This window comes from Macaca fascicularis, chromosome 3 (genome assembly GCF_037993035.2).
Source record: "Macaca fascicularis isolate 582-1 chromosome 3, T2T-MFA8v1.1".
NCBI classification, from domain to species: Eukaryota; Metazoa; Chordata; class Mammalia; order Primates; family Cercopithecidae; genus Macaca; species Macaca fascicularis.
In genome coordinates this window covers 164,185,456-164,198,285 of record NC_088377.1, presented here as the reverse complement: position 1 = coordinate 164,198,285, position 12,830 = coordinate 164,185,456, and the positions used below count along the sequence as shown (strand labels likewise).

At 35.5% G+C, this 12,830-nt stretch overlaps 1 protein-coding gene across 9 annotated transcripts in view; it reads left to right on the top strand.

Annotated features, from left to right (window-relative positions):
* The window catches only part of CADPS2 (calcium dependent secretion activator 2), a 573,333-nt gene that overhangs the window by 298,060 nt on the left and 262,443 nt on the right, over positions 1-12,830 (top strand). For all 9 annotated transcript variants that reach the window (XM_045388493.3, XM_045388491.3, XM_065542514.2 and 6 more), the window contains exon 7: positions 1,296-1,407. In XM_045388493.3, the coding sequence (XP_045244428.1) occupies positions 1,296-1,407 (112 nt within the window). The remainder of the gene's footprint in view (positions 1-1,295; positions 1,408-12,830) is intronic.

Here is a 12,830-nt window from a genome sequence, read left to right as displayed (position 1 = left end):
TTGCTTTATGTAAACCATCTTAATTATATGAAATGGCAAAAAGACTCTTTGCTAACCCCATTCTGGAAGTCTAAAATAGAAATTAAGCTGCTTTTCTTCCCTAATTGAATCTTCGCTTCCCTCTGGCATATGATGTTTCAAAAAAACAGACTTCATCTAGATGCTAGCTGCTTCAGTCATTGAAATGGTCTCTGCTTTACTGTACACATTTATAAATGCTGTAATAGGAGAGGAAGGCAATCACAATTTTTTGTTCAATTTTTATTACACTTGCTTTACTGAGTTTTCTGTATGTTGTAAGCTCTCTGAATGAGATTTATAAAATAAAATATAGACAGCTCCGTGAAAATGGTGAATTGTTTTGTTTTTTCAAGACAGCATAAGAAAATTGATGTTTATTTGTTGTTTTATTTTTAACATGAATCTGTATTTTGTTAAATCTCATTTTTTTCTCTTCTGTGGTATTTTGCTCAATGGCATCTTCTTCATGCTGTGCTGTTTCATTGCATCTGATCTCACAGAGTTGTGAGAAATATTGATAAGATTTTTTAATATCAGGTGTGTGCCAGTTAAGTTTGTAAATCAGCCAGAATGAACTGGTCTGCAGTAAAGACAAGATGCTATTAATCAAAAGACAAGCCAAGAAAACATGTTATTTTGTTGTGATGATTTTAAAAGCCAGATATCAACAGACTTATTCCCTTCCTAAGAGAATGTAGTGTGAAATTAACTACAAAACATTCAGATTCTTATGATGCATATTTCTTTCTTTTTGACAGGAGCTTTAAAAGTCATATAAAGTAATAGATCTGAGATAATTATGCTTACTTTAAAAAAAAGATAATGTTTAATAAAGGCCTGCCAAAAAGAAATGGGGTAAAATCTTTAGTACATAAAAGTCATTTTCTGAGAAACTATCTCTTATGTAAACAAACTCTGAGCAATTTTTCCCAGCTGCCAGTAAAAATGGTGCTATAATTTGCATTTGAATTAATAAATAGATTTCAATAGCTACAACTATATTGCTTTACCTTAACCTAAATTCTCATAACATGCTATTTTTTGTAGTCCAACATGCTAATTTTTTGAACAGCTGAGTAACTATTACAAGCTGTAAAGCTTATTGTTCTTTTCCTTCTTGACTATGCCATCTGCTAGAAACAAAAGCAAAAATAAAAAGCTCATTGAGCACAGAAGATTCTGTATTGTTTAATTTACCTTCTACGGAGACACATCTCCTTGGGGAAAAAAATTAATATTGCATTTTAAGAAACATTTGTGTTGCTTCATTACAGATGGGGGACTCAAGGAGATTTCACCACCACCCATCCTCGGCCTGTGGTCAAAGTGAAACTCTTCACAGAAAGCACTGGAGTTCTGGCCCTGGAAGATAAAGAACTGGGAAGGGTGAGTTGTGGTCAGCCTGTGTGTCCACGGTAGAACAGTTTTAACTTCTTTAGATTCATCATTAAGGTAGACCAGTATGCAGTATGTGAACTTTATGTTCATAAATTACATAAAATCATTTGTTATTTCCCACAAGCCCAGTTTACACCTCTAATTTATTAAATCTAATTGTCTGTAACACAGAAAGTATTGTGATAGGATTTGGTTGTGTAAGGGGTAAATACAAATTCCTTGCCACCAACTCGGTCATTCTCACACGTGTGCTCCACTGGCCATTGAATGTGAATGGTGCTGGCCACCTTCAAAGGGTAATTCTCATGTAATGTATTTCTGTCCCTGGGTTCAAAGGATCATCTTTATATTTGAAGTCATCTGCTCTTCATGTTCATTGTGATTAATCACAGAACATCTCCAAAGTGCATCTATCTCTTTTATCTTTTCAGTTTTCCCCATGAAAAGGCCTTTCTCTCACATCTTTTAACATTAAATTGCTCTTTTCCTGTAGTCACCTCTTCATACCTAGAATGTATTTACCTTCTAATCTCAGTATACCTTACTATACTCAGCTTGTGCAGGCAGTAAAAGCATTAACATTAGGTAAATCTGTGTGAAAGGTCATCTTCAGACTTACAAATGAAGTAGGTGTTCTAATTGAGTAGGCTATATAAAGATGTCTTCTGTAATGTGAATTTTTTAATGTTTGTTTACTTTTATTTATTTATTTTTTTTGAGACAGAGTCTTGCTCTGTTGCCTAGGCTGGAGTACGGTGGCATAACCTTAGCTCATTGCAACTCACCTACCAGATTCAAGCGGTTCTCGTGCCTCAGACTCCCAAGTAGCTAGGACCACAGGCACATGCCACCTTGCCTGGCTAAATTGTGTATTTTTAGTAGAGACAGGGTTTCACCATCTTGGCCAGGTTGGTCTTGAACTCCTGGCCTCAAGTGATCCACTTGCCTCAGCCTCCCAAAATGCTGGGATTACAAGCATGAGTCACCACACTCAACCTCTGTAATGTGAATCTATCTTACCCAGACCTGAAGACTGTATTCAGAGATATTTTCCAGAAAATAAAACCTTCAGAAGTCTTACTTGAAAATTTCTGGTATTAATGGACTACTTGTACAGTGCTAGATGCAAAAAGATGCTAGGATCATTCTGTATACTAGAATTCTTTTAAAAAACTGAAGTCAGGATTTCTATTAGTTTCAGAACCTCTTCTTCTACCTCCTTTACACTCTTGGAATTTTTCCATTTCTAGGGATTTTGCAAGTCTGTATCTACACTCCAGAGATTTTGAGTCTGCATTCATAATCCAGATTTTCTCTTCCGTTTTCTTGATATGTGTATTTGTTAATACCTAAGAGAGCTGTGTTACTGCTCATTCAGTCATGTGCTTATGAATTTGTGCATTTGTTTTCATTGAACAAAGGTGTACAGGTAGCATAATTTAATACAAGAGCTTTGGAGACAGCATATGGTCTTTTTATTATTCAGAGTTTTTCATTTAAACCATTATATTTTAAAGGTAAAATTAATGTTACTTTTCTTATTGTAATTATATCTCACTATTTAACAGCAGCCATTTTAAGTCTAATGCTATAAGTAACTCTTGAGCTATTTTTAATTTGTTTATCAGCTGGTCAAATAATATAGTTAAGCAGTTTCTAAATTTGATACATAAGTGACATATATATACACATAAGTGACATATATATATATATTCGATGCAATTTTATATCTGAAAAACCGCTTATGCTCCCTTGCTCTCTTCATACTAGAAAGACAACTTTTCTGTCTATGGCAGGGTTTCCCAACCTTAGCACTATTGATGTTTTGAGCAGGGAAATTCTTTGTTGTCAGGTGCTTTTCTGTGTATTTTATGATGTTTAACAATATCCATAACCTCTAGTCAAATAAAAAATGTCTCCAGATATTGCTAAATGTCTCTTGGAGGGTGGAACAAAATCAACCCTGCCTGAGAACCATTAATGTGTACTAAAGACCTCAATAGGTTCCAAGATTATAAATATCATTTGTGTCTAATGACTTACAAATTGTTACTATTTTTCTTGTAGATTCAGATTTGTGTATCCAACTTCCATATGCAATATTTCCAATTGTATATTGATATCTCAAACCACATATTTTCAAAATAGAACTTATGACATATCCCCATAAAGCCTTCCATAGAGGCAATTATTAAATAAGCCTGTGACCTAGACATCTCCCTTGTTTCTCCTTTTCTCACCCTAGCACCAGATCCATTTGCAACTTTTCTGAGCTTTTACTGTATTTGTTCTGAATCCATCCATATATTAATATCCCCACTATGCTAATTCAAGGCACCATCATTTCACATAAAGAGTCTGTTTACTATTTTCCCATTTACCACCTTGTCCTCTCTGATTTGACTTTCACACCTCAGTCATCATGATCTATTTACAATTCAAAACAAATCACAACATTCCTTAAAATATTCCAATGTCTTCCAATTTATTTGGACTAAAAATCAGACTCCTCATTATAGTGTAGCAGGCCCGACAGGAGTTCTCAGGTGTGGCCCTGCACGTTAGATATGCAAATTCTCAGGCCCCACTCTAGATCTGCTGAGTCAGAAACCCTAGGGGTGCAGGGCTACCCTCTGTTTTAATAAGCCCTCCTAATGATTTTAAGACACACCAAAGTTGGAGAATCCCTGATCTGCATGAACTGACTTCTGTCTCCAAATTCATCTTCTGTTACAACCTCCTTGCCTACTGTCATTCTTTCCTTACACCATGCTTTCTTTCTTTTCCTCAAACATTGTAGACTCATACCTGCTTTAGACTTTAGGTCTTTACATGTGTTTTAATCTGAACACACATGTGCACACACAGAATTGGAAAAAAATTGGTGTTCATCTCTGGATGGTAGAGCTATTGGTTATATATATACACACACACACACACGTATATATATATGTGCACACATTACCAATATTGTATATTGTTGGTATACATATTAAGTATATACAAAAGTATATATATATACTTTTCTAATTAGAACAAATAACTTCTTTTAAGTTAAAACAAAAAGGCTTACATGATCTGACATCTGTAGATAAGGTTTTATGAATAGTATATTTGGGGAGCTTGGTTTTTAACATGAAGTTTTTTAAATTAAAAATTTCAGTAGCATTTAAATTTGAAAGCGAACAACAGAGCACTTAAAGTAGGTTTATACCACAGCAAGATACCACTGTACACCTACTAAAATGGTGAAAATACAGAAAAACTGACAATAACAAATGCTTGTAAGAATGCAGAACAGAAACTCTTACTCATTGCTGGTGGTGATGCAAAATTGTGCAGTCACTTTGGAAGACAACTTGCCAGTTTTTTGTATAAAGTTAAACATAGACTTGCTATACAATCCAAAATTTGTACTCCTAGGTATTTACCAATGGGTTTATAAAGGTTGTGTCTACACAAAAATCTGTGTGTGAATGTTTAAATAGCTTTATTCTTGATCACTAAAACTTGGAAGCAACCAAGATGTTCTTTAGTCGGCGAATGAATAAAACCATGGCATATCCATAAAATGGAATACTATTCAATGATAGAAACAACTATTAATGCAGTGGCATAGTTGAATGTAAATGCAAATGGAAGAAGTCAAACCCAAAAGATGACATATTTTATTATTCCATTCATTCTAGAAAATTGTAGGGATAAACAATAGTTGCAAGTTTGCCAGGAATTAAACTGAGGTAGGTTGTCAGCCAGAAAGGGATACACAGGGGACTTTTAGAGTGAAGGAACTGTTCTGTATGGTACTGTGTGTTATATGCAGTATTAGCCCATTCTCACGCTGCTGTGAAGAAATACCTAAGACTAGGTAATTTATAAAGAAAAGAAGTTTAATTGACTCAGTTCTGCATGGCTAGGGAAGCCTCAGGAAACTTACAGTCATGGTGGAAGGCATCTCTTTACAGGGTGGCAGGAGAGAGAATAAGTGCAAGAAGGGGAAATGCCAGAAGCTTATAAAACTGCCAGATCAGGCCGGGCACGGTGGCTCACGCCTGTAATCCCAGCATTTTGGGAGGCCAAGGCAGGGGATCACCTGAGGTCAGGAGTTCAAAACCAGACTGGCCAACATGGTGAAACCCTATCCCTACTAAAAATACAGAAAATTGTCCAGGCTTGCTGGTGGGTGCCTGTAATCCCAGCTACTCAGGAGGCTAAGGCAGGAGAATCACTTGAACCCAAGAGGCAGAGGTTTCAGTGAGCCAAGATCACACCACTGGGCAACAGAGCAAGACTCCATCTCAAAAAAAAAAAAAAAAAAGAAAGAAAAAGAAAGAAATCAGATCTCCTGAGACCCACTCACTATCACAAGAACAGCATCAAGGAAACCACCCCCGTGATCCAGTTACCTCCACCTGGTCTCTCCCCTGACCTGTGGAAATTATGGGGATTATGGGAATTACAACTCAAGATAAGATTTGGGTGGGGACACAAAGCCTAACCATATCAGATGCATACTTGTATTTGCCAAGACCTATAGAACTTTATGTTACAAAGAATGTACATTAATGTATGCACAGTAGCATGAACATACACACTTCCCTAATGTACACATCAACCAGCAGTGTCAAAAGGATGCCAGCATAGAATACAGACTGAGACAGATGAAATTAGTTGTACTCTACAGGTATGACATAGCTCCACTGAAAGGGGTGATGAGAAAAGAAACAGACCTAAGTAACATAAGAGGGAAACATATGCTGCCAATACTCTCTTGATAACCAAGTGATGAAGATAACCACTACCACTGATGTCATGTAGATATCCTATGCTCTCTACTATGGTTTGAGAAGGGACACTGCCCCTATGGTATTCTTGCCGCAAACCCCACCAAAACCCAGGTTAATCATCAGACAAACACAGATTGGTGACATTATACAGGATAATTGGCCAGTACTCTTCCAGACTGTCAAGGTCATAAAAAAGAAAAGTGAGAAACTGTCACAGATCAGAGGAGACTAAGGAGACATGACAACAAAATGCAATATGCTGTCCTGGGTTGGACCTTGGAACAGAAAGAAGGCATTGATGAACGAACTTGTGAAATCCAAATAAAATCTGGAATTCAATTAATAGTAATGTGCCAATGTAAGTTTCTTGGTTTTAACAAATGTACCATGGTAATGCATGCTGTTCATTCTGAGGGAAATTGAGTATACAGGAACTCTCTATACTATCTTTGCAACTTTTCTGTAAATCTTAAATTATTCTAAAATGTAAAATGTCTGTAATGTTTATTATAAACATTTATAATAAAGGCTTTTAAATATTTTATGAAATTCCTCAGCATATACTGTTTGAAATTAACATTTCTGTCCAGGTGCAGTAGCTCATTCCTGTAATCCCAACACTTTGGGAGGCTGAGGCAGGCAGATCACCTGAGTTCAGGAGTTCACCTTGTCAACATGGTGAAAGCCCGTCTCTACTAAAAATACAAATATTATCTGGGTGTGGTGGTGCACACCTATAATCCCACCTACTTGGGAGGCTGAGTCAGGAGAATCGCTTGAACCCAGGACAGGGAGGTTGCAGTGAGCCAAGATCGCACCTCTGTACTTCAGCCTGGGTGACAGAGTGAGACTCCGTCTCAAAAAAAAAAAAAAAAGGAAAACAAAAGAAAAGAAAAAGAATTGAACATTTCCTTACGTCAGTTCAATTTCTTCATTACGCCAGAGAAATTTAATATTGATTCAGAAATATGTGGTATGCAGTCAATATTCAGAGTTCCCTAATTATCCCAACATGTCTATAGAAGCTGATATTCTCCTCCCATCTAGGATACAATCCAGGATCATACATTGCATTGGGTTTTTGTGGCTCTTCAGTCTCCTTTATTTTAGATGCCCCTACCACCTTTTTTTTTTACTTTTATTATAATGATTTTTTAAGCATCCACATTAGTCTTATATGATGTTCTTTATTCTGGATTTGTCTTATTTTTTTCATGACTGGTTTCAGGTAAACATCTTTGGCAAGAATCCAGCTACATAATGTTTTATGCTTCTCAATGCATCTTATCAAAAGTTATAGATTGACAGTTTTTCCCAGTATTGGGGATTTTAATTAAGTATTATCACTTGGTTAAGGTGGCATCTGCCAGTTCTCTCCATCATAAAGATACCATTTTTTGTTTTGATTTTAATAAGTTGTGGGGTGTTACTATGAGAGTTTCTCCAGCCACCTTTCACTCAGTGTTTTAGCTAAAGATTCATGGATTTAAAAAAAAATTGTGTGTTATAGTCTGTCTGTTATTCTTTTTCATGATCAGATTGTATCAAAGTTGTGTGTATGCATTTGCATATGTGTGTTCCTTTACTATTTTCCTTTTCCTTTTAAAAAATTTTTCCCAACAGCACCAGTATTTTTTTTTTCTTTTAAATCATGTACCTATTGGTCTTTGCTTTCTGAGACATGAAATTTTAGAGGCTCAACTGGTACTCTCCCTGCCCCAGGCCTGTTATTAGCACTGGTTGTTTTTAGTGATGATGGAATTTAGAAACTAACAGTCTACATATGTATCAACACTTCTTAGTTGAGAAATATACTTTTTTTTTTCTTTGAAACAGGGTCTCACTCTGTCTCCCAGGCTGGAGTACAGTGGCACAGTTTAGTATTTTTGTACATAGTCCTTTTAGATATACAGTTTATATCATTTTATAAAATATTTGCATCTTCTTAGGGTACTATCTGGCTACCAGTGCACTTTTATTTGTGAATGAATTACTGTGTAATATATTCCTGGTAACTAGTTTGTTGAATGGTATTCTTGACCAGAAAGTGCATTTTGGGTATTTTACCAAAATGATTTTTTAATTTTAGAAATGTTGCTATAAAAACATTCTTTCTGACAGTTGTTAGAAAAAGAGCTGCCTGAAGAGGGTTTTTTGTTTGTTTTTGTTTTTGACGGTGTCACTCTGTTGCCTAGGCCAGAGAACATGGCTTACTGCAGCCTTAATTTCCCAGGCTCAAGCAATCCTCCTACCTCAGCCTCCGAAGTTTCTGGGACTACTGGTGTGTGCCACTATGCCCAGCCGATTTTTTGTTTTTTATATACATGGAATCTCACAATGTTGCGAGGCTGGTCTTGAACTCCTGGGCTCAAGTGATCCTCCCACCCCAACCTCCCAAAGTGTAGGGATTACAGGCATGAGCCACTGTGCCTGGTGAGAGAAAGTTGTAAAAAGACTCAATTTCTTGGTCCACACATTTCCTTTAGTTGGTTTGGGGTATGCCAAGGAGGGAGTATTTTGAACACTTCCAAGGGGATGCTAATGTGCATACAGAGTTGAGAAGCACTGGTACAAATAGTATCATTGAAACTACTGTGCAGACAGGTTCAGAACCTAGTGACTCTTGAGTGTAATAAAAATATCATAACATGTAGGTTTGTGAAATGATAGCTCAAATTTCATAGACATTGGGCAGTTGAAGGTTATATTATTTGGCGAGTACTTGGCATGCAAATTTTGTTTGTGGATGGCAGATGCAAATGCCTATTTACGGAAATAGAGGTGGCATATGGAGATTTTTCATCCGAATTGGTGGCCAACCCTCCACCAGGTGCTAAGGGAATACCTGGAGGCAGAACAAGGATTTTTTCTCAGGAAACAATTAAGATTATGTCCTAGCAGGTAAACAGCTGACCAGTCAAGCATCCCAAAGTATATAGTTCATCACAATGAAGATAATTTTGTCCTGGAAAACTTGAAAAGCAAGTTTTACCTAACATAGCCATATAAAAATCTAAATAGCAGCCCCAAGGAACATCTATTTGTGGACAACGCACTTTCCATTCAGTCTTTCAGAGTGAAATATTGGGTAGTATACTCCTGGGTAACTCTTTAACTTGGTAAAGGGTCATCTTGAGTACAAAACAATTTTGAAGGGTTTGCCAAAATAACTTTTTTTTCATTTTAGAAATGTTGTTGTAAAAACATTTCTTCAGACAGAAGGAACCTATTGTCCATTCATAGATTGAGTTCGTGGCCTTGGTACCACATCTTCAGTATATACAGAAGGATGCTGAGTCCTCTACTTCCATGGGGATGGGGAAAGCATAGATATGACTATAAAGTCTCATGAAGAATTGCTATCTGAAAGGGTTTAAGGAGGAAGGATAACTTTTCTGTGATTTTAAGTTTCAGAAAAGTTGTACCACAAATATAAAAGTCTCCTATATATGAAGAGTTGAATTAGACATACATAGGATGGAAAAGAATTTCAATTCCATCTTGCAGTATATGATATTAATTCACTAGGTAAAGCATCAGTCATTTAGTGTTATTTCAATAAAATTAGCCATTAAATTTTGCTTTCAAATTGAAGAAAAATACCTGTGATTGTGATTTCACTAGGAGCTTCTCTAATGTTTTTTTCATTCACATGTAGATGTATAATGCTGGCATTCTTTTTAAATCCTCCGTATAAATTTTGCCTGTGGGAGTTAAGGAAAGGCCCAAAGTGATTTGTAGTAATTTTTTGTAATTATTTGTGAAAAACTAGTATAGTTATTCAATAAAACATCTTTAATTTACTCCTGATCTATTACTTCGTAAGTTTATTAGAAGTTCCACGATAACTACTTATAAACTAGATAATTAGAGACAAAATTTTAATTCCGTGGTCCAGTTATATGTATTGGCTACATTTGGCTTAAATCCTTTCAGATAGCAATTCTTCATAAGACTTTATAGTCATATCTCAGTCACCACACCAGCGACGAAGCAGGAGCGCAGACAGGGAAAGGTCCAGGGCTAATTCTCATAAGATGCAAATTCTTTCTAATTAGGTCTGGCTTATTAATCATGTGCTTTGAAGTGTTACAGGTTTCTACCTGTCATTCAGTGCCTGACTTTGAAAGCTGTTGCTCGGTATGTCTGCCTTGGTCATTCTCTGAGAAGTTGGCCTGGGTCTTCACTGTAGAGGTAGAGGAAAGTATTTCTTTCCTTCTCACCACTTATAGGGGCTGATCATGTTATGCATGGCTACCTCCATGGTGTCCTATGTCGGTGATTATAGTAAAAGTAGTTGACACTTTACTATTTCCTCAGAATAATAGAGGTTTTCCTCTGTCCCGGGTAGAACAAATATTAGACATGTACACTGTACTAATGCCTTCTAATAGGTGTATATTGTTATTTCATTATGGTTTTAATTGGCACTTAGCAAAAACATACACTAATGATGTTTAGCATCTTTCTGCTATCTGCAGCTTTTCTTTTATGAAGAATCTGTTCAAATATTTTCCCCAGTTTTTAACTGGGTTGCTTGTTTTCTGATTTTTGAATTTGGAAAGATCGTATTACTTATACATTCTTTATGAGTATGATATAAATACTTTTCTCTCAGTCTTTGGCTTGTCTTGTCATTCTCTTAATCATATTTCAAAGAACAAAAATTTTTAATTTTGATTAAGTCCAATTTATGATTTTTTTTTCTTTTTGGCTTATGTTCTTGGTGCAGTATCTAAGAAATCTTCACCAAATCCAAAGTTAGAATTCTCCTTTGTTTTCTTCTAGAAGCTGTATAGTTTTAGATTTTTACATTTAGTCTTTGATTTATTTTTAGTTAATTTTCGGATCTAGAGCTACATATCAATCAAAGTTTTTCTTTGAATATGTTGTTCTAGCACAGTCTGTGGAAAAGTTTTCTCCACTAAATTTACTTAACATCTTTGTGAAAAATCAATTGTCTGTATATCTGTAAGCCTATTCCTGGACTCTCTATTCTGTCCCATTGAGCTATTTGGTGTAAATATTATATAATATAGCTATTAGGTATTGAAATACCTTGCTATAGTTTTGTATTTGTTTTATCATTTTTTGGCATCACGTTCTTTGAATATCTGATATGGCAGCTTATCAGATGGGATTACTATTTCCTTCTCATTAACTGACCTTTTATCATTATGAAATGACCTTCTTTATGCCTGGTAGTATACTTTACTTCAAAAACTACTTTATGTTAGCTGCCTCAGCTTTATTTTTGTTGTTGTTATTTTTGTTTTTGTAGAGACAGGGTTTTGCCATGTTTCCCAGGCTGGTCTCGAACTCCTGAGCTCAAGCAGTCCACTCACCTTGGCCTCCCAGAGTGCTGGAGTTATAGGCATAAGCCACTGTGCCCAGTCCCCAGCTTTCTTTTGACTAGTGTTAGCATGTTATATTTTTCCCATTCTTTAATGTATTTGTTTCTTTACACTTAGACTATATTTCTTGAAGTAACATATAATTGTGTCTTTATTATCCATTCTGACACACCTCTGCCTTTTAACTGGGATATTTAAATTATATTTTAATATGAATATTGATTTGGTTAAACTTAAATCTGTCATTTAGATGTTTTTTCTTTCTCTTCTGTTATTTCCTTTTTCCTCTTCTGCTTTTTTTGGTTGAATGTTATTTAAGATTCTAGTTTTTCTTCTTTATTGCCCTTTTACTGATGAACGTCTTGTTATTTTATGTAGTTTTAACTCATCAGAGGCTAAGTCAAGTGATATTATAGCATTTAATGTATATTTAAGAACCTTACAATATTATACCTCTAGTTCTTCCCTCCCATCATTTGAGTTATTGCTATGCATTGTACTTTTACATATGTTACAAACACACACTACATTGTTTTTACATTTTTTAAATGGTTAGTTATCTTTTAAACTAGTGTCACATAGTCATCTGTAGGTTCAAAAAAGGTTTAGAAAATTGTATATTTATTTAACAATTGTTGCTTTGAGCAAAATCAGAATTGTTTCAGGAAGAAAAAAGGGGATGTTCAGGAAAATGGTAGGGTGTCCTGCATGTGTGCATCACACCAAAGTCAATGCTTTTGTAATCCTTAGGACAAATAAAACAAACCACCTAGCCAGAATAGTCAGTGCCTTTTTAAATATAAATTAAAAGCTGAGTATCTAATGGTGGGATGGTAGAGGTTATCTTTCAAGGTGCTGATGGGATTGAGTTAGCTGCAAACAGTACTTCCTAAGTCAGTGAAACTGAAATTTTATATTCAGCTGAATTTTGAAGAAAAACTACTAGATAAATTATTTTAGTTTTTATATAATTCATACTATATTTTATCCATAATTAATTAAGAAACAAAACTTATTGCTACTTTGAGCTATTTCTGTTTTATTGGTTAGTAGAATTTGGAGTTTAAAAGGATACTGCAGCTCATTTAGTCCAATCTCTTCACTTTCCAGATAAAGCAACTGTGGCATAAAGATGCAAATTAAATTCTTCCAGTTCATAGTGGCATCTACTGTATTGTTATCCTTTTGAGGGCAAGACCATGGACATATTATCCATTTTAGCAACAGCAGCTGTCTAGCAGTTTCTGACTGACAGTATATGTCCAATTAA